Here is a 22,763-nt window from a genome sequence, read left to right as displayed (position 1 = left end):
TTTTCTGAAAAACTTTATCTACTGCTTCAGTTTAAGAGTCTTTCCAATAATTAAGGGATTGAAGTATGTGTCATAAGAGGAAAGGCTGAGAGAGCTGAGTGATGGCTCCCAGGGGTTCAGCAGTGTGTTTAAATACCTGGTGGCAGGAGGAGCACAGGACGGGGACCCCCACTCTTCATAGTGTCGCCAAGTGAAAGAGCAGGAGTCAATGAGCACAAATGGAAATAGATTTCCCTCTGCAGTGACTATTCCTGCAAACACGAGCTGTTTAGCGGTGGCCTTGCTGTTCTTGGCTCCTCCCTGTACACCTTGGTCATCTTTCAGTTTTATAGGCTCCCTGGTAGGTTTCTGGCTTCTGGAAAAGGCTTTATTATTAGTTTTTATGGTTTTGCGAATATTGCTTCTTAAAACCTTTTTTGGCCTTACCATGACTGGATTTTGTGCTGTTTTGTGTTTTTCTCATTTAGACGCAATTTCCACTTTCCTAAGAATGTCATTTTACTCCTAATGGTCCCCATTACTGTGCTATTTAACCATGAGAGCTCCTTTCTGGTGCTTTTTATAGGTGATATATTTTCATTCTAAGCCCCTAATATGTTTTCTTTATGTAATTTCCTTGCCACCTGCAAGCAGTTTATCTTTTTGGCGGCTGCTTTTAATTTAAGTTTAGCAAGTGCTTTGTCCTGTCTTTGGATGGGATAAATCACCTTCCAGAATGCCTATTAACACAGTCAATTTGGATTACACACCTAGCTTTCAAATGAGGGTGGTTTTAGCCCATGAATCCCTGCTGTGTGTGACCTGCCCCATTCCTAATATTAAGAAACAAAAGCTGTTTTCTTGCCTGGAAACTGCGACACTGTGTAGGACTCCAGCTGAAAAACTGAGCTAGTCTTCTTTCATTTCACCATCTTCACATAGTACTGCTTAATTTCCTGGCAAGTATGTTTAATTAGTTGCATGAATAAATAAGTATTTTATGTTAAAGGTCTTTGAAAAACCACCTGTGTGACTTTTTTTTCCCCAGTAGCTGATATTGAGGGTCCTCAGTGTTCTGATAAAAATGAACAAACATTTTCATTTGAGCTTGGTACATCCGGGGAAGTAATTCTGCTCAGTCAGCCGTACGTTACCGTAACAGCAAGGAGAGCATCGTCACTGAGAACCCAAATGACCCCATAGCAGCTTCCTTCATTGCTGGTGATCTGTACTGATTATTTTGAATGTACGAGTGTACTTAATGTGACAAAATATTTGAGGCTGTGAATGGCACACAGGGACTAGTGGGGCAAGCACCAACTTGTAGGGCATAGCCTTGGCAGGTGCCATTCGATACATTCAATGCTTGCTCAGCGCAGGTGGAAATGCAGGGGAACTGATGAAGCTTTGTCCCCTTTGTCCCTTCCAGAACATCCACCTGGTGGCCAAGTGGCTGAGTTCCCTGGAGAAGAAGCTGGAGCAGCACAGTGAGGGCAGCCACCAGGATTTCCGCATCTTCATCAGCGCGGAGCCGGCACCCTCCCCTGAGAGCCACATCATTCCCCAGGGCATCCTAGAGAACTCCATCAAAATCACCAGCGAGGCCCCAACCGGGATGCATGCAAACCTGCACAAAGCCCTTGACAACTTCAACCAGGTAGGAACACAGCTGGGCTCACACTGGGGACCGACCAACGGGTCACCTTGGAGCTGCTGGAGCCGCATGGAGAGGGTGATGTCCATGGGCACTGACGCTGCAGATGTGCGAGTCCATTGGTGCTATGTAGTTTTTTGATCCAACAACTCTCTCCTCTCTTCTCCAGGAGCTGGGCATAGATTCTTTCCAAGCATTGATTTTCCCAAGAGAGGACTCAGGTAATCCTGATTGATCTCTGTCTTGCAAGAGGTCACAGGATACCGGAAAACTTTGAGTGCACCCTCAGTGACTTTGCAGACAACACCAAGCTGGGTGGGAGTGCTGATCTGCTGGAGGGTGGGAAGGCCATACAGAGGGATCTGGACCAGCTGAATCGTTGGGCTGAGGCCAATTGTCTGAGGTTCAGCAAGGCCAAGTGCCGGGTCCTGCACTTGGATCACAACAACCTCATGAATGCTACAGGCTGGGGAAGAGTGGATGGAAAATGCCTGGAGGAAAAGGACCCGGGGGTGTTGATTGACAGTGGCTGAACATGAGCTGGCGTTTGCCCAGGTGGCCACCAGCACCCTGGATGGTACCAGCACTGGTATGGCCAGCAGGACCATGGCAGCATCTCTCCCTGTGCTGGGCACTGGTGAGGCCAAACCTCAAATCCTGGGGTCAGTTTTGGGCCCTTCATGCCAAGAAAGCCCTTGAGGTGCTGGAGCGAGTGGAGAGAAGGGAACAGAGCTGGTGAGGGGCTGGAGCACAAGTCTGATGGGAGCGGCTGAGGGACCTGGGGGGTTCAGCTGGAGAACAGGAGCTGAGGGGAGACCTTCTGATCTCTGAACTGCCTGAAAGGAGCTTGGAGCCAGGGGGGTCGGGCTCTGCTCCCTAGGAACAAGCGCCAGGAGCAGAGGAAACGGCCTCAAGTTGCGTCAGGGGAGGTTGAGGTTGGATCTGGGGAACAATTTCTTCCCCAAAGGGCTGTGGGGCATTGGAACAGGCTGCCCAGGGCAGTGCTGGAGTCACCATCCCTGGAGGGTTGGACAGACAGAGATGAGGTTCTCAGGACATGGGTTAGTGGTGGACTTGGCGGTGTTAGGTTAACAATTGAACTCAGGTTAACAATTGAACTGAGGGTCTCTTCCAGCCAAAATATTTCTATGATTCTGCCCAGTTTAATAATTTTGTCATAAATGTATGATCCTTAGAACGGCTATTTTCTTACAGAATCAAACTTCTGAATGCAGCATTTGGTAGACTTTTGTCATATTTTGACTTGATTTCTGTGTTATTCCTTTTTGCACTGGCAAAAGACATATTACATCTAACACCCAAAGACATGGAGAGGCCAGCAGGTTAAATGTTGCTTTTTTTGCCCTTCTTTTGAGCTGGGGTTAGAGGTTCAGAACTGCTGATGTGGTCACATCCCACATCACTCTGCAGAGCAGTGTGGGGGGACCTGATGCTGTGTGCCCAAAGGCCATTCAGCTCCAAACCTTGCTGACATCAGGTGTTGTAAATTAGATCTGAAATCTCCCTGCAGGGAGGGCTTGCTTTGCCAGACAAGGCTATCTTGAGAACTGCTGGCCCACAGAAGAACAGCTGATGGCAGATTGCTCGTTGCTTGTATTGCATGGTGACCACGTACACACACTCCTGTTCCAGCAGCCGCTGTCCCCGCTCTTTGGAACTGCATCCGAGCCTTGTGCAGGGCACACAAAAACAAAGCACGTAAAAATGATGGCAAATATTTTCTTGGTGCTGCAGAGAGCAGAGATCAGCGTTAGAGCTGTAACGCAGTGATGGAACGAGCCCGCTTTGTGGCCTCCCTTGGCGGCTCTGGGCGCCGCGGGGCAGGGGCTGTGTGCCGTTGTCCCCGGGGAGCAGCCACGTGTCACTGCGCCGGAGCCTCATGTGTCTCGCTGCTGCAGGCAGCCGTGCTTCTGCTGACCCCGTTCTCTGCATGACACAAAAGGCTAAGGGCTAACATCCCACACTTATGGTGATACCTTTCCTAAAGACACAGGCCATCGCGTTCTGCCGCCCTGAGCGCTCGTTACCTTCATTCACCGTTACCTCGGCACGCCAGCCTCTCACAGCAAGACCCTGGCTGTTAAACCTGCGCAACCAGAAGGGCCTGGAGGAACTATCACCCCTCATACTGCCGTTTCAGATCACTAGCGCTGACGTTACTGTGGCCTCTTCATTCTGATGATGACTGTGCTGGGAATACACAGGGCAAACCTGGCAGGATCGCTTTCTTTTATCTCCATACAGCCTCCTGTCATTTGGGACCAGGCAAGAGCAACCCCAGCCTGTTGTGAACCCCAGGCCCTGGTCCATGGGGCAGACAAATGGGGATAGCTCAGAACAATTTGTGCCCTGAGACATCGGTGTGGAGGGAATCGGGAGTGCGAGAGCTCATGTTGCTGAGCGGGTGAGGCAGGGAGGCACCACACAGCATTATTTTGAGTAGTCAGGGAAGATTATTCCATTTTTATCTACTGTCATTCATCATCTTGAACTCCACAAAATGTCCTGGAGAGAAAGGGAGGAGAGAACCTTTGTCCCAAGTAACGTTTTCATCCTGCCTCTGCTCATTTCAATCACATAATAATTAGCATTTTCGAAATTGCTCTTATCAGAAATCTTGGAGTGAGTGGGTAGGGCCCTTTTACACCTCATTTCCCTGCCTTATACAGAATGGATGTTCAAATTTAGCTTTCAGCTGAAAGCTACAAAGAAGACCTGTTATTCTGTGCAGGGAATGTTGTTCTGCTTTGTAGCTGAGGAAGAATGCACAACTGGAGAGGCCGAATGTGACCGAGCTGTATTCTAACCTGTGTTCATTCACACAGGCTCCCCTTGAGGTCCAGGGACATTTTCTAAAATGAGAAAGTTGCTCAGCACATATTTGATTCACTTCTTCATCAGGTTTCTGATAATGAAGGAAGCTCAGAGTGCTGTCTAATCAAGGGGAAAACAGGGTTTGGGATGTTCTTGATCATCTTATGCAGTCAGTCAACATCTTGCACACTTTAGAGTGATGGGTTCCCGGTTTCCAGCACAGACTCTAAGCTCTGTTACACTCCCCAGCTGAGCAGGGGTCAAATACTGTATTTTTAAAGATAAAGCAGGCTTGCCCTTGGTGCCAGCTTGCTGAAACCTCATTCCCAGCACTGCTCAGAGTTCTTTGGAGACCTGTTCCCTTTGCTTGTTTTCATTGACTGAACAACTCAGGCTCCAGCCTCTCCACCTCCAACACCACAATTCTGCTTATTTGTTCGTAGATATTCAAACTTTAACCATCACCTGGAAGAAGGGAAAGGAAGCGCCTATTGCTGTGCTGACTTTAAAGAGCTGCATTAGATTGTTTTTTTGCAAGTGTTTGATCTCTCCTGCTTGGATTTTCAGCAGTTTCCCGCATCCCTGCCCTGGTGTGCTGCTCAAAGTCATGGTGTCAGTAAATAAGCTGCTGCAGCTCCCACCAGGGCTGGCTTTGTGCAGAGGCTTCTCTGCGATAACCCCTTGCGGCCCCAGCCCTGCGGCTCAGAGAAATGCTGCCCCAAGGAGACCTTTTGTATTCAAGGGACAGGATGGACTTCAGTTCTGCCAGGTACAGTGTCCTCGGCAGGAGCCTTGCGTGGTGCCGTGGTCCATGTCCTGCTGCTGGCACATTTGTCCTGTCTGGTGCCTCTTTCCATGTCTCTCATGGGATGTGGGGCACGTGCAGGTGATGGGGCATTGGGTGGGTGCACTAATTATAGAGTCATAGAATCAGTTTGGTTGGAAGAGACCCTTAAGATAGTCGAGTCCAACTGTAACCTGACTCTGGTATTAACCCATGTCCCTAAGAGCCTCATCTACACTTCTTTCAAACTCCTCCAGGGATGGTGACTCCAGCACTGCCCTGGGCAGCCTGTTCCAATGGCCCACAGCCCTTTGGGGAAGAAGTTGTTCCCCAGATCCAACCTCAACCTCCCCTGGCGCAACTTGAGGCCATTTTATCTCATCCCGTCACTTGCTACTTGGGAGAAGGGACCAACCCCCTCCATGCTCCAAGCTCCTTTCAGGCAGTTCAGAGAGCGATGTTTCCCTCAGCTCCTGTTCTCCAGGCCTGTCAGTATGTGTTCCTGTACAAAGCTGCTTTGAGTTGGTATGGAAAATATTAATTCAGAAAATATGCATCATAATTTGCCAATGAATTTGGAATGCAAAGGCACTAACTTAGAAAATTAGCAAATGTGTCTATGATGCAGAAATGAACTGACTGGGCAAATCAGTTCACTCTTGTCCACTGTCTGTTGTATTTGGGAGGCCCTGAGAGCTGCTGAGCCTGAGGGCAGTGTGAGTTTACACACCCTGCCTCTCTGCCTGTATTGCAGGACACCCTGGAGATGTGCACCCGGGAGAACGAGTTCAAGAGCATCCTCTTTGCCCTCTGCTATTTCCATGCCGCGGTGGCAGAAAGGCGCAAATTTGGCCCCCAAGGCTGGAACCGTTCCTACCCCTTCAACACGGGCGACCTCACTATCTCGGTGAACGTGCTGTATAATTACCTCGAGGCCAGCACAAAGGTACGTAAATCAGACCAGAAATGGGCTGCCTTGTGCTGAAACTCCTGGGAAGTCTCCTTAATCGCCATTTCCTTGGTGGTTTTGGTTTTATAACTTCACAGTTTGTTAAACCTTTGTGGCGAAATCAGAAGCTTCAGCGCCACTCACGTCTGTATCAGCTCACAAACCACAGCAAATAGTGCCTGTGGTCTTTATTCTTTGAAAATACAGAGCGTTCTTTAGTTTAACAGAGCTTAGAACAAATTTGCACTTCAGTAGGAAGCTGCACAGAAATCTCTGTTGTGATCCAGTTTTTCTTGGGCAGGATTTAACTACTACCTAATTCTTGTTTACTTGTTAACTGACCCGGTGAAGTGGAGGCACCAACTGTGCAGATCGGGGCTCGGTGCGGTTCCACAGCATGGCCGGTGGAGCTCCGGCTGTCCCAACTCCCTCATGCCCTCCTGCTGCTTTATTCTTCAGGTCCCATACGATGATTTACGTTACCTCTTTGGTGAGATTATGTATGGAGGTCACATTACAGATGACTGGGACAGGCGGCTTTGCAAAACCTACTTGGAAGAATTTATTAAGCCCGAAATGCTGGAGGGAGAATTCCTCCTTGCTCCAGGATTCCCCCTCCCAGGGAACATGGACTATAATGGCTATCATCAGGTAAGCTCTTTGTTTTCTGGCATTGTTTATACACATAACCATAATGTCTTCCATAACTGCTCTATAATCTGTCTTAGGAGGCAATGAATAGGACTGCAGTGTTTCAACACACCTCCTGTTATTTCCCATTATCTTTTTTTTCTGTAGATGTTTCAGCATTCCCTTGGATGAACCAAGTCTAATGATAATTTGCTACTTCATCATGGGCTCATTCTGTTCATGCATGAATAGAACAACTGTATCAGTTCTTGAGACTTGAGTGGGGCTCCTGGAAAATTACATCCGCATACTGTTTGCTAAAATGGCCCTTTCAAGCTCCTTTTATCATCAGTTTCGATGAGAAATACTGATGGGTCTTGTTGATCTACTTACTGATCTCATCTGTTCTTTGTACACAAATGCAGTTGCAGAGATAGGCGCATTAGGCTGATTTTATTCATTAAACTTTACTACTGGAAGCTAAATTCTCACAAGAGATTTCAGGATATTATGCTGCAATGCACAGTGGATAATTGCTAGAGAAGGTCCAGGCCTGAGATATGTAGCCAAGGCAAACTTTGGCAATTACTGAGTTTTCATAGCAGGAGCAGGAGCAGTTCTGTAAACAATCATACGTTCCTCTCTGCCATCAGTTCGCTGGTGCTCCAGCTACACGCAGAGTTACATCAGCCTGGGATTACTTACTCAGATGGGTGATAATTCCAGCACTGCAGACTCTACAGGCAGAGTGCCCCGGACTCTGTGTCTAACCTGAACCTGAATTTCTCTGTACAGTACATAGACGATGCTCTGCCTCCAGAGTCTCCTTATCTGTATGGTCTCCATCCCAATGCTGAGATTGGCTTCCTCACCCAGACCTCCGAGAAGCTCTTCCGCACCGTGCTGGAGATGCAGCCCCGGGACACCAGCATGGGCGAAGGAGGAGTGGGGACCAGGGATGAAACGGTGAGAGCATTAGAGGAAGGAGCTGTTGAATTTTGATACCCGTCTCATTCATAAGTAGCCTTGTCTAGCTCAGATTTCTCTCACAACTGCTTATTATAATCTGTTCTGCCTTTGCTCGATACAAATTGAGTGTCTAAAACCCCTAGCCTCATATTATGCACAACATCACTATGGTGGGATGTCACTGGAGTATTGTCAGTGATAGAACAGTGGGTTTTAATTACCCCCTGAACTGCAGTGCCTTCATTATCGCCCTGTGAAGAGACTGCAAATAAACCTTCTGTGGCCTCCACTGTCTCTGAGCCACCGATCCCTGTGCCCCGTGCTGTGATGTACATACCAATGGGTCCCCGAGCGCATCATCTGACAGGTACAATGTGCCACCCAGAGCTCAGCCCACCTCTTGCTGCTGCCACCAGGTCCCACCCAGCTCCCAGGGACCTTGTAACTCCTTATTTCCAGCTGAACTCCTTCGCTGCAGCTACGTACCAGACTGATCTGAGTCCTTCCTCTTGAAACTCACAGCTCATTAAAATCTGGCCTGAGCATCCATAACAGAATCTGAAACCAGCCAACACTTGCTCAGTTTTTTATTTCTGCAGTCTTAAGCTCCCAGCTCTGTGTTTCAGACTTTGCAAATTAATGAATGCCTAATAGAAATGTTCTATGAAGTCTGTGGTTTCACACACGCTTCCTTTGGCTCGGTGTGGAGCTGGGGAACTCGCTGCCTTCTCCTAAGGGGCTCTTAGAAGTGCTCACTGTGTTCAGTTTTCAGTTCGTACTGGAATTTGAGGTGTGGGTAACAATCCAGAGGTAGCAAAGCCCAAGGAGATGCTCACTGGTAGGCAATGGGAGTACATCTGTCCTCCCAGTCCTTTTGCTATTGAAATACAATTAGACTCCTTGGCCAGAGAAGCAAAATGATCAGCAAGTGATCCAGCAGTGGTATCACAGGGCACAACCACCCTGCAACCTCCTGGTGACAGGCAGGAAAATGTCAAAGGAACACAGGAGTCCTCATGGCTTTCGCGATCTCTCTCAGAAGCAAAGCGACCCAAAAGAAACCTGATTGAAACCCCATCGCACTGCACTGCGCCTGGGGGATGCTCCCACGGCTGATTTTCTTCCGGAGGTGAACTCTCCCATTATCTGAGCTATAATTGGCACTGGCTGTATCCCTTTCTCTTGGTCCTTGAATGAGTGAGTTAAGAGTTGTCTCTTAACTCCTGTGTTTGAGGGTTTCTAGCACGGGGTGGCTTTAGGGAGCTTGCAGGGAGATGGTCAGCCTGTCGTTTTCCTGAGGCTGAGACAAGTCCAGTTACTCCCACAGGTTTCTGGGGCCACATTACAGAAAATGAGCTGTAGTTGTTGTGAAAAAAATCAGAGCCAAAGAGATTTGCAGGGGAATTTCAAATTAGAGTATTTCTATAATGGACCTGAGGTGCAACTGAAGAGTTTTTCCAGATGAGCTTTAGCTTTAGCCACGGAGCTGATTGCAATAACGACCTCTTGGTAACGTCTGGCGTGTGTGGAGGGTTTGGAAGAGCAGCAGTGGGAGGAAATTGGAGTACAGAGTCCAAAATATGAATGTTGGTGGGCATGGCAATAAAGTCAACCTGGGTCGCCTCTGCCACCTGCACGCCCAGATTTGCACATCAGATCATAGAACTGTGACTGTGCATTCTGCGTTCCTGAAAAATCCCCAAGAAGCAGAAGATTCCAGCACAGAAGTGAAGTGTTATATGAGAAACTTCTATACCAAGCTGCCTAACAGTCCACATAACCCTGAAAGATACAGCTGATCCTGTGAAGATTAGGGGCTTCATGCCTTGTTGTTAACCAGAAAGTTTTTTATCTGATTTATATATTTTTTAGACACTGGAAACATCTTGTTCCATTGGAGCTTTCCCTGTTTAGTATTTAGAGATACAAAGTTTCCAAATCAAGCTGTGATAGCGACCAGAAAATAATTTTGTTTCATTATGCTTTTCTTCCACATCTCTATTAGTTCGAAATGCCAAATTCAGCTTAAAATTACATTTTATATAATTAATAATACAATTCATATAATCACCAATATACCTCATATATAATTGTCAATATACCACAGAAAACCAGCTCATAAGCTCAGTTGTCCTGAAGCTCAGTTCAGTCTATAGCCCCGTCCGTCATCTTGCATTGGATCTGACTGGAGAATTAAAATACAGGCTTGAGGCTCAAGAGGCAAGGAGACCGCTACAAGTCATAGCGGCATTTTTAAACCATCATTTTGAAAGCTGCTCATCTGACATTAACTTTTGTAAGCATTTGAATTTTAATAGGATGGGGCAAGCTCTTTGAGAGGCGTGATGCCCAGCGCAGCTGACACTGATTGTTCCGGAGACACTAACTGGCAGATGGAGTTTTCGTGCCGCATTCAGGCAGCTGTCAGCTGGGGAAGATCCACGGGTCGGTCACTGACATCTCTCTCTCTTTTCCCTTCGGCACACAGGTGAAAGCTCTTCTGGAAGAGATGTTAGAGAAGCTGATGGATGAGTTTAACATCGCAGAACTGATGGCAAAGGTGGAGGAGAGGACACCGTACGCCGTCGTTGCCTTCCAGGAATGTGAGCGCATGAACATCCTCACCAGTGAAATAAAGCGCTCTCTCAAGGAGCTGGACCTGGGGCTGAAGGTAGGAGCTCTGGGTGCTTGCAAGTGCATTGCCCTAAAAATCTTGATGAATGGAAAAGGTGCTCAGGGAATAAAAGGGGTCACAATCTGTGCTCAGCACTGCTGGCTGCAAAACCAACTCGACTCCACGGGGAAGGGTTCACAGATGGATTTCAAATGGCACATTGTCCGCAGGCACTGGGAGAGGTTAAAGATACACAAAGCAAAGACTGCTTTTGGGAACAGAGGCGGTTCTATCCACCTGATACTGCAGCACAGCAACAATAGGTCACTCAGAAGTTGAGAGATGGCCTATTTAAAGGTGAGCCAAAAAATCACATCTTTTCACAAAATGCCCAGTTACTGGGGGAAACTTGTAACAAAGCATCATTAAAAGCAAAAGCTGAGCTGAAATCAAAGGAAAGGTTGCTCATGGGTAAGGACACAAAATGTCCAGAGCTATAAGAGAAAAAGCCTAAAAATTCAAAAGTTTTGGAAGAGATACAGCTCCCCTTGCTGCGTATGAGTCATTTGCTGATAGAAGAGGGTCAGGAGTGGACCTTCCCTACGGAGATACTGTCCGTGATTGCTCCACCCACAGCTGCTTCTCCCTCCTAGTCAGAAACTGGACTCTGCTCCAGGAAGGTGTCGTGTGTGTCCCTCTGGGTGGCGGGTTTGACCATTGCTTGTGGAGAACAGTGAGGAGCTCTGGGGCTGGCAGGACACACCAGGTAGCATGTGAATTTCTGGGTTCAGCAGCACGTGCTGGAGGGTTGTGCTTTGAGGCTGCATCTGCTGCTATGGGAACTCATCTGCTGACTCCCCTCCCAGGCGGTTGGTGGGACAAAATATAAAAGGCTACCGACTGCCCCTTAGGGGATAAACCAGCAGAGATCACTGCGCTGAGTGAGGACCTACCTGCCCAGCCCTGGTGTCCCGTGGCAACACTTCCCCTTCACCTTGTCATCCTAAAATATGCTTCACCATAGCTGAGTGCTGTCCATCCCTTGGAAAGGCCTAAGTGTAGCAGGGGAACGCTGCCTGGATCCTGCAGCACAAAGCTGGTGGCTTCAGTGCTACCTTGGTGCTTTCTCTGCATCATCGACTCAAAGTTGCTCACTGGATGATTTAGAATCATGGAATCATTTCTGTTGGAAGAGACCCTCAAGATTGTCAAGTCCAGCCATAACCTCACTCTGGCACTAACCCATGTCCTTGAGACCCTCATCTATATGCCTGTCCAACCCCTCCAGGGATGGTGACTCCACCGCTGCCCTGGGCAGCCTGTTCCAATGCTTCATAACCCTTTCCGTGAATAAATGTTTCCTAATATCCAATCTGAACCTTTCCTGGCACTACTTGAAGCCGTTTCCTCTTGTTCTATCACTTGTTACTTGGGAGGAGAGACCAACACCCTCCATGCTACAACCTCCTTTCAGGTAGTTTTCATTTCATGGTGCGAGGCAGTAAGGAAGGACATCAGTCGCTGGGCATTCCCTGTCCCATCATTTCCTGAATGACAAATTTTCACCAAAACGCTCAGCTTGCAGAAATACTTTGCCTGGCATGAGAACCATCGGGCTTGAATGAACTGCAGCTACTTTGTGTGAGCCCGTTAGCAGAAAGGGCTGACAGGGGAGCCAGCAGGACCTGTCTGGAGACCGAATGACAATCCCGGCCTCTCCTGAGGGCAGCTTCAAAGAGAGATCTTCGCAGGACATGTCTGAGCATGTACACAGCGGTGCTAGGGGTGGCTCTGGGGTTTTTGGCAGCTGCAGCTCTGCAGGGGCAGGACTAGGCTGCTCCTAAATCCCAGCTGTGCGCTGGGAACCAGCAGCCTGGGTCCGTGCTGCCTCAGACCCTTCTGCATTGAGCTCCCTGCTGATGCTTATTGTCTTGATTAAAGACAGACACATATCATATCCGCTTCATGGTGGCCCAGTATGTACGATCAGTTTTAAACCAGGCTGATATTTATGTAGTCAATTATTATGAATGGATTTCCTTTATTTTCTAGCAGAAGGTGGAATTGAAAATTCTGTTTCCCGAGACAGGTAAACAGAAGTGATTTAATGTTTCAGTCCTGGAGCACCAAACAAGATATAATTGTAACTGGGACAATATGTAGCAATTAGATTTGATGTGGAGAAGAATAAGCTATTTAATATTGGTAGGGGGAATGAGTGGATACATGGGCTTAAATAAACCCCAGACAAAATAACAGAGGTTGCAAATTCCTCCCCAACACCCTGCCACAAATCATGGCAAAGCAGTGACATGGTATGTGCAGAAAAGGCACCTCTGACAACTGCACAGGTTTGTCGCCACAGCACCAGCGCTGTGGTGCAGAGACAGCGCAGGGCCAGGACTAGGGGACTGTTGAAGAGCAGGTGAGCTGCAGTATCTGTTTGCATTAGCATTTCTCCTTCTAGTGTGTGCTGAGGGGGTTTGTTTGAAGGGTCTGACACCCCGGCAGTGGGCAACTCTGTTCCTGCAACAGAGGTTGTGTGTGGGTCCCTGCAGAGCTGGATGAGATGTTGTTCACAACCAATGTCGCTGCTCAGCGTCCCCCATGGGCCCTCCCCGTGCCTTGGGGACCGCAGGAGGCCCGGGGGACGCTTGGCCATGCTGTTGGCTCTTTTTGTCGTCAGTGCTCCTTGTCCCAACGTGACAGCTGGGTCTCACACTCGATTTGGGAGGGAAATCATTCTTTAATTGTTCCTTCTGAGAGCAGCTCCTAGGAAAGCTGTTAATGCGCGTTAATCTCTGGGCTCGGGAATCTTTACTGACAGCGCTCAGAGGAGGAGAGTTTATATAACAGGAACCACAGATCTCAGTAGAGAATAAATAAAACACAGAGGAAGCAAGTCTTATTGTTTTTAACTGACTATCTGCTCAAAGAAGGCGATTTGGAAATGTCACACCTAATTTGAATTTTTGAATAATTCATTGTGTCTGTGTAGCGGAAAGTGATTGTTTGGTCCAAAAATAGGAGACATCCCGTTAAGAGGAAGAGAAATTGCAATAGACTGGTAGCCATCAAAAATAACTGGCATGTTGCATTTCAAAGCCCTTTGTTCTGGGTGACTTTGGTGAGACCAGAGGCTGGGCTCAAACACTTGCATGTTAATGTTGTACCCTGCGTCATTTTTCCCAGCAGATTTTCTATTTTGCAACTTCAGTGAAGGGTAAGACTCCAAAATGAGGATAATAAATATTATAAAAGAATAAAGTAAGACCAAATTCTGTAAGACTATCTGGGTATTTCACTGTATCAAGTGAAAATAACCTTAACTGAGCAAACAATTTGTGACAACAGTCTGCTCACCTTGAGGGAATGTCTGCAGGCTGATTGGGGTTTCCTTCAATGGTGTCTTTAATGAAAATTACTCCCAGCATTTTGAAAAAAGAAAGAGAACAAGTAACTTGAATAATTCTGGATGTACTTTAGTATTCAGCATCTCAAATGCATGTTTATGCATAATTTTGTTTGGACAACTACTTGAGATAGCTGTGACAGATGCTGTGAACCCTCACAGGAGATTCCAACACGTATGCTTGAGTGTGCGGGCTTTAAAAATTGCTTTTCTTAAGCCTTCTTGAGGTTTACATTTGCTAATTCATTTGTTTCCTGGAAATAAAACCAGACAGAATATATGATCATGAGAGTTACATCTTTAAATCAATTTGACTGCTCGCACACGTTTTGCAATCTTTTCACTCGCTTTCAACCCTTTCCCAGTGTGCAAACCCCTTCGGTGTCGCTGTTAGAAGGCCTCGTGGTTCTCAGCATCCTGCTGTGGCCAGTGCAGGGCTCGGCCCCTTGGAGGTTTGTTTGCCACACACGGTCACACCAGCACTTCAGTAGAAGTTATTCAATAGAAAGCTGCGGCAACTGCCCCTGATGAGGTCGAATCAGCAGCCTTGGGCAGCTCATAGAACCTCTGATGAGATAACGACATGGTTTTCTGTTGTGTGAGCTTTAAATGTGGGTCAGTACATTGTCTTAAAGCGTGTTATAGATAAAGCGAAACAGCCTAAGAAGAAACGCATGGAGCATGCACTGCCGGTTTCTTACACTTCTGATTTCATGCACTTTTGTTTCTTTGTCACTTCATGGCAAATACCAAAATGAGAAATCTTTAATTTGTGTTGGATTCTTGTGCTTGAAATCACCCAGGACTTTAAAGACCTTTTACCAGGTAAGCCATCATTTTGGGATTCCCTACAGATGTAAAATAATTGAATACAAATAAGATTATTTAGTGGCAGACACCTGGTCACTGCTCACGTGAAATGACAGAGGTGACGTGTATTTTGAAAAGTGGTTATAGTTGTTCCTTGTGTTTTAGGACTAATTGCAAATAGTCCTGCTTCCACCTTTTCATTTAACCCTATTTCTTGCTTTTAACTTCAAGACTGTTTAAACAAAAAAACACCTTAAAACCTTTGTACGCATGATTTTCTCTGTCCACCAGAAATTCGTCCTCAATGGGGAAACCCAGCAGGTTCAGATACTTGCTGCCTTTAGAAGTTTACTACTTTTAACAAGTCATCTTTGGAGCAGAGGTTTATAACGCATTGTACCCATCCATCCTGTTGGGAGGTGAATATCTGCCAGGGAGGGGATTTCTGCGTGGGAAACCGCTGATCTCTGGGAGCAACTCTGAGCAGTGATCCCAGGGCTGCGGGGGCTTCCAAAGCTCCTGTTTGAACTGATGGGTGCTGTGGAGACACATTACTGCCCTTGCTTATTGTCAGACAATATTATTGTGGATGTTTAGAAAATTTCACAGAAACAAAAAAGGAGGGGAAAAAAAAGTGTTGTTAAAAGCCCAGATGTGCTAGAATGGCCGTTTCCAGTGCCTGGATTCAGCTGACAGCCTTCCCTCCTTTGATAAGACACTATGGGGGAGGCGGATGTCATTCCAGCCCTTTGTTGGAGCTGGCATCCCGCTGGAGTGTTGGCAGCAGTGTGGTCAGCTCGGAGGATCCCCGCTCCGATGACAAGTTGTCTTCCAAGCTCGGGTCAGTTTACAGAACAACCAGTGTTAGGACAAAGGGTAATGGGTTCAAACTGGAACACAAAAGGTTCCACTTAAATATGAGAAGAAACTTCTTCATGGTGAGGGTGGCAGAGCCTGGCCCAGGCTGCCCAGGGGGGTTGTGGAGTCTCCTTCTCTGCAGACATTCCAACCTGCCTGGACACCTTCCTGTGTAACCTCATCTGAGTGTTCCTGCTCCATGGGGGGATTGCACTGGATGAGCTTTCCAGGTCCCTTCCAACCCCTGACATTCTGGGATTCTGTGAAAATGCTTGCTAACCCAAGAGTGCCGAATACTTGTTTGCCCGAAGTCTTGGTCACTCAGCCCGCTGCCATTTGTTAGTGCCAGATGCAGCACGGGCCACCAACAAGGACACCGGTTGCTGCTGTCCCACGGTCTCCTGGGTGTCCAGCTCTGACCTGTCCTGCTGTAGCCTGTTGGTGTCATCTGCAGATCAGAGCTCTCCAGGGCACAGTCAGCGTAGGAATAAACAGAGATTTTTAACTGCTGAACTCTGACAAGCATTGCTAAACATTGGGGTTGCTCTAAGCAGATTTCAACTTTCGCTAAAGCTTCATAGATTTTTGTGGCCCCAGTAAAGGGCACCTCTGCTGACCCCATGGCTGGAGGCACTGAAGCCCTGTGAAAGAACAGTTGGGATTTTTTTTAATGTGAACAGACTGACCCAATTCCCTCGCCCTCATTCTCAGCAACAGCTCCGCTGATTTCAGTTAATCTTTCCAAAAACACGCAGCCAGAGGCAAAGAGAGATTGTAAGTCAGATGAATTTTGGCAATATGATGAGGGGACAAATATAAGTATTTATAATGGAAACCTGTGATCAATATTAATTATAAGTCTCCGAAATGCTATGTGTTGTATCCCTCTAGCTCAGCACAAGGCATGCACAGATTTAAATTGCGAAGGGCATTATGTACCTGTAAAAGCTGAGCCCGGATTTGCAAGTTTTTGTCTTTGAAGACTGCTTGGCTTGAGTGTCACAGGATCACAGATGAGTTGTTCTGGAGATGCTCCGGTCCAGCCCCTGCTCAGAGCAGTGCCAGGTAGAGCAGGTTGCCCAGGACCACACACTGCTGGGTTTGGGAAATTTCCAAGGATGGAGACTCCACAGCCTCTCTGGGTGACCTGTTCCCGTGTTCAACCACCCTCATGGGAAAAAAGGTTGTACTTGTGTGTCCTGTGGTTTAAGTTCACATTAATGTGAATCCCTGACATTCTGGGATTCTGTGATTAATGCCATCCAGGCATCTCTTGCTTAGATTCAATGTAATTTCAGCTTGATACAGCAGGAATTTTCTTAATTTTAGACTAGCAGGCACTGGGGACCCTCTGCAGAGCAGCTGAAGAGGGATGCTGGCATTGCTGTCCATTAACGCTTTTTGGCCCTACAGTGATGTTCCAGCTCTTCTCCTGCCTGGGAGAAACCGATACAGGTTTCTAAATGCTTTAAAAATAATTAATTGCTGGATAAAGGAAAAGCCAAACGTCTCTCTGTATCTCACTTGGCTGAATCGTATCTTAATTTGTTGTGTGTTTCCCTGCTGTGAAAGAAACTGTGATTACATTTGCAGGCATGTGAAGTCAAAAAGAAAATCTTGCGCCGCAAAGTACTAACGGAGGAGGGGAGTGAGGGGACGTGGGGGAGAGGAGGGGGACAGCACTCAACACAACAAACATTTGGAGAGTTTGGGAATAAATCATCAGAGACTCCAGGATCCTGCCTTGGCACTGTGAGAACAGTTTTTCACCTCTGAAAATCTGCCCTATGAAGATCTTCAGTCAATGAGAGCAAATAGAAAAAGCCCTGTGACAACTGAGGGACACCCATGTTCGCTGTCCCTCTGTTACACAGCTTTTCCTCCAAGCAGTGTTTTTACAGAAGGGGAGTTGAGAATGCAGGAATATGCAATATAAGGTGTTCCTGAAAGCTAAAACTCGTGAAGAAATTCACAGCATGTGAACACTAGTGACCGTGTAGGGTGTCGTGCTCTTCCACACTTCCTAGCTTCTGCTTTCAAGCAGGCTTTGTTCAGGTTAAACGATTATCAGTGCTAATTATATCTTTTCTCACTCAGGGTGAACTGACCATGACAAGTGACATGGAGAACCTGCAGAATGCCCTTTTCTTGGACACGGTGCCTGAGTCCTGGATAAAGAGGGCTTACCCTTCCACGGCCAGCCTGGGCACATGGTTTGCTGACCTCCTCACTCGCATCAAGGAGCTGGAGGCCTGGACAGGAGACTTTTCCTTACCCTCCACTGTGTGGCTTGCTGGATTCTTCAATCCCCAGTCTTTCCTGACAGCCATCATGCAGTCCACAGCCCGAAAGAATGAGTGGCCTTTGGACAAGATGACCTTGCAGTGTGACGTGACAAAAAAGAACAGAGAAGATTTTGCCAGTCCTCCTCGGGAAGGGGCGTATGTCCACGGTTTGTTCATGGAGGGTGCGCGCTGGGATGCACAGGTGAGCTCACCAAGGCTTTTCTCTTGAGAGAGAATATTACATATTACATATATATTACATATATATTATTATGTTATACCCTTATTGCTTGTTACTGTGCCCTGGGGAACTTCTCAGCCCAGACAGGTGCTCATCTAAAATAGTAATTTGAGCTGCCTCTTCAGGAATGGTAAAGATGTGAAAAATGAGCCTCTCCTCTGCAGCCTGGAGTGCGTACCCAAGCTGGTCAGGTGAATCCCACCTTGGAGTTGTCTGTTCCACAGCTCTGAAGGGAGTTCAGGGTGGCCAACTTGGATAGGTACATGTAGTTTTTACAACATGAATCTCACCTGCAGTGTACATTGACTAAACTGTGATCAGTACTCATGGTGTTACTACAGGCAGAAAACATGGGGTCTTTGTTGATTTTGTCAAATCATAGAATCATTTTGTTTGGAAGAGACCCTTAAGATCATTGATTCCAACTATAACCTATATCTGGCACTAACCCACGTCCCTGAGAACCTTATCTATACGTCTGTTCAACCCCTCTAGGTATGGCGACTCCCTCACTGCCCTGGGCAGCCTGTTCCAATGCTTCACAACCCTTTCTGTGAATAAATGTTTTCTAATATCCAATCTGAGCCTTCCCTGGTGCAACTTGAGGCCGGTTCCTCTTGTCCTACATCTTCATGTCCCCAGAGATTAATAGGTGGGATGTGCTAAATCCAGATCACTGTCTTTCTGCTGTCAGATGCTGCAGAATGTCATCTGCATAGATAGGGTCTGTGAGAAAAATTAATCACATCCTTTAGCCACCCCTTTAGGGTGCCAAATAAAGCTTTAGTGAAGGTCTAACCTGTATGGTCAATGTGGCTCAGGGTGCAGACTCAGCGTGGGGAGCAATGGGCTGATCCTGGACAAACAGAAGAGTCTCGGTGGCTCTTGCTCTTCTTCTTTCCCCATCTGGATGTGTCTCAGAGCCTTTCAGCTCCAGCACAGCCAGTCTCAGGGCAGGCAAGGTAAGAACCATTCCCACCAACTGAGCAGCCGAAGGGCCGCTGTCAGTGCTCCTCTCGCAGTGCACCGCTCAGAGCAGTGTCCCAGAGGAGCACGATTGTCCCTGTCATTCCTTCTGACAGTTGTCAGCTGTCAGGAGTGCGGTCTGCGGAGCCAGAGCCATTAGGCTGACAAATCTCCACGGGGCTTGGGCCTCCAGTTTGCCTGGCCCGTGGCACCGCCACTCCCAATTTGTGCTGCATGTGAGGATTCAATGACGGTGATTCCTGCAGCTCGTACTCTGTGCAGCCGGTGCGATGCTTCTGCTGCCTGCGATCTGTGAGAGAGGGAAGGCCCATCAAAGTGGGTCACCCAGAACTTATCTGTGTCACGTTTATCCTCTCCCAAGAAGAGGCTTTTATTTCTGAGGCAGCTCTTTGGGGATCTTAACCTTGATGATCCTCCTTTATCCGTTGTGGGGCTTGGTGGTAGGATGCTGAGGAGAGAGACTATGCCTGTTATACACAGTATCCCAGCCAGATCTAATATTCTTTGCTGATTTTTCATCTCCTTCTCTGCAGTAGTATTCCAGAAAGGATAGGAAATGAGGCAAAGCTTTGATCTCACTGACTGATGGCAGCCAGTGCCTTTTATCACAAATCCTTGGGAAGGTCAAAGCTCCAGGCCATCTTCTCACTGGAAATGGTTTGACATGCGCGTTGGGTCTGGAAAGCCACGGGCAGTCAGGAACGTGGGCAAAGGCTCTGTCAGAAGATTTCAGTGATGATCTCATGTGAGTATAAGGTCAGATCTCCTGCCTCCATGGGTTTGGCTCCACTGACAGTCACAGTGGCAGAACCGAGACCAGCCCAGCCCATTGCCTAAGACTTGGTGCTACAGTTCCCAGCCTGGTCCCTTGTTCAAGCCTTTGGTGTTGCTGCCGTACAAAAGCCCTTGCGGCTCTTGGGGACCACAGCCCCTCAGTGCAGGGAACACTAGATCTCTGTTACCCTCAAAACCTGACATTTTAAGCTGAAACAAATCAGCTGGACACAACAGTACAGAGAAAGTTTAAAAAAATCCCTGGTCTTGCATGCAGAGTACTCCATTAAACACAAATTCCAGTGGCTGCTGTTATGTTTTCCTTTACCATCGTTGCCACCATTACTAGAAAATACAATATCCTGTCAAAATGGCTGAGTCCTGCACAAGTTTCACCCATCCCCGAGTGGTGGTGGAAGTGATGAGTGAGAATTCTTGATGGTGCAAAGACAGAAATCTTTTTGGAAACACGTGGCCCTCTGCATCCCTTTGATAACTTGTGCAGGTGATTGTGTTCAGCAATGAGGTTTGTCTTCAGAGACCATCCAGACTTCAGTAAATGTGTTTTTCTGGTTACATTTTCCTTGTGATTGAAAGATACAGAGCAATTACTTTTACAGAACCATTCATAATCTCTGGGTATCCTGCTTCTATTTATTTCAGAAAGGAAAAGAATATTTTCCTATGTTGCTGCTCACACTGAAATATCATTTCCACCTAGTGGAACTATTCATTTTACGTGTAATGCAGTGAGCAGCAGCTCTATTAATGGATGCAGGATTTTTAAACCAGGTGCACAGTTCTTTTGGGTTGTATACTCCTTCCAAATTAATCCTCTGATAAGAACAGCAGCTCATGTTTATAAGAACTCCTCTGGGGAACACCTCCACTTTTAAAAGAATATTTCACATTTAGATTGCGCCTCCAAAAATTGAAAATTCCCTCTATGTTCTGCTGCTCACATTTTTCTATTTATTTAAACATTTATGTTTGCCCTTGGGTGTCTTATATTTATAAAACATTTATTACAAAACAACAGGCAGCTATTAGAAGAAATGAAACCAAGCGGATTCTTTTGGGTCCAAATGATGTGTTGCTGTAGCACTGTTGAAGCCTCAGTGAGAGATAGTTTGGTGACACTATGGGACATTTTCTCTCAAGCCACGGGAGATGGCCGACTGATTCCTGGCTCTCTTGCTCCCAGCAATGGAGAATTTGAGGCCAAGTGTGTGACCAGCTCCTCACCACGGGTCCTGGAGCGTGACAGGACATGGGCAGAGGTGGGTTTGGCAGCACATGCGCCACCGAAGCTTTGCCAGGTGTGGACAGCACAGCACTGTGTCCTTGGATGAGATGCACCGTCCGTGCACAGCGTATCGTGCCTCCTTCTAGCCACACCAGCTGTGGTCTCTGTGTACTTTCTAAAGCTAGGCCTGTGTAAAGCACCAGTCTTAAACCAGTAGAGAGGCTTAGAAGGGCAGATCAGTGTGGTGAGCAATGGTAACATTTATTTGACAGTTCAAGTAGCTCGAGATCTTTGGGAACACTTCCATGCCGCTCATTTTTATCTGAGATGCTCCCAGCAGTGGATGCAGATGAAAACAGCATCAGTTTGCAACACAGACCTGGCACAGCCCAGTTCTGCTGGTCCAGTCCTAAATATCACAGCTTGCCGCCTTCTTCTGCAGAGGCACCAGGTACGTCAAATCCAATGGAAATTTTTCCCAGAGTAGGGGGCTGGGACATCAGGTGAAGCCTTTTCCTGCAGATGTCAGCTGTCAGCGATGCCCATGTATTTGGCAGCTACGAGGGCACGAGTAGGATGTGGCTCAAGCTGAGGTCTCCAGTGGTAACGTTTCAATGCAGCCATGAAGGTGACACTTGTAAATTGTGCTGTGAACAGCCAGTCTCTTATTTATAGCTGTTTTCAAAAATTAACAACTTGGAAAACCCTTGGACTTGATCTTAAGGGTCTGTTCCAACCAAAATGATTCTGTGATTCTATGCTGAAGGTTTCTAAGCCAACTGACCCCAAATTAGCTGTGGTGAAGGGGCGTCTGTGCTGGTAACACAGAATCCCAGAATGTCAGGGGTTGGAAGGGACCTGGAAAGCTCATCCAGTGCAATCCCCCCATGGAGCAGGAACACCCAGATGAGGTTACACAGGAAGGTGTCCAGGCGGGTTGGAATGTCTGCAGAGAAGGAGACTCCACAACCCCCCTGGGCAGCCTGGGCCAATGTTCTGATACCCTTACTGTTTCTTCTCATATTTAAGTGGAACCTCCTGTGTTCCAGTTTGAACCCATTACCCCTTGTCCTGTCACTGGTTGTCACCGAGCAGAGCCTGGCTCCATCCTCCTGACACTCACCCTTTCCATATTGATCCCCATGAATGAGTCACCCCTCAGTGTCCTCTTGTCCAGCTCCAGAGCCCCAGCTCCCTCAGCCTTTCCTCACATGGGAGGTGCTCCACTCCCTTCAGCATCTTTCTTGCCCTAAACACACCAAAAAGCATCTGAATGGGGGGATATTTCCTGACCATGTATCTATTTGGGCCTGTCTGGGAGCATCCCTGGCTTGTGACAACTGCTTTGCGTCTTTGGACCCATCAATATGTGGCAGCACAGTATATTCACTCTTCAAATTGTCTGTTGAGAAGCCAGGACAAGCAGGAGTGAGGAATTCTTTAGGATCAGAGGCCTGGGCTCTCTGAGTGCACAACGGTGGCTTTTTACCAGGTGTGCTGTGCCGGTAGTCAGGGAAAATTGCTTTCGGAGTAGAATTAATTTCTGATGATGAGAGCCATAAAAAATGCAAATGCAAATCAGCCCAGACATAACAAAATGATGTATTCCATAGAGACGCCTCAGGAATATTTCAACTCTTGTTAACCCAGAAATAGGTAGAATATATCTTATAATTTGATTTGAAAAATTGTCAGCAGGAAAAAAAAAAGAGTGATCTGATCAAAATCCAGCCTCA

General features: G+C 47.2%; 1 protein-coding gene across 1 annotated transcript in view; it reads left to right on the top strand.

Moving 5' to 3' along the window:
• The window catches only part of DNAH9 (dynein axonemal heavy chain 9), a gene marked incomplete at both ends in the record, with an annotated part of 182,854 nt that overhangs the window by 158,695 nt on the left and 1,396 nt on the right, over positions 1–22,763 (top strand). The window contains 6 exons of the mRNA XM_080356760.1: positions 1,409–1,636; positions 6,007–6,198; positions 6,661–6,852; positions 7,627–7,797; positions 10,289–10,471; positions 17,592–17,981. Of these exons, the coding sequence (XP_080212886.1) occupies positions 1,409–1,636; positions 6,007–6,198; positions 6,661–6,852; positions 7,627–7,797; positions 10,289–10,471; positions 17,592–17,981 (1,356 nt within the window). The remainder of the gene's footprint in view (positions 1–1,408; positions 1,637–6,006; positions 6,199–6,660; positions 6,853–7,626; positions 7,798–10,288; positions 10,472–17,591; positions 17,982–22,763) is intronic.

Source organism: Nesoenas mayeri (assembly GCF_963082525.1).
Source record: "Nesoenas mayeri genome assembly, chromosome: 19".
NCBI lineage: Eukaryota > Metazoa > Chordata > Aves > Columbiformes > Columbidae > Nesoenas > Nesoenas mayeri.
Note: the sequence above shows the minus strand (reverse complement) of the source record. Positions and strands in the feature narration are given on the sequence as shown.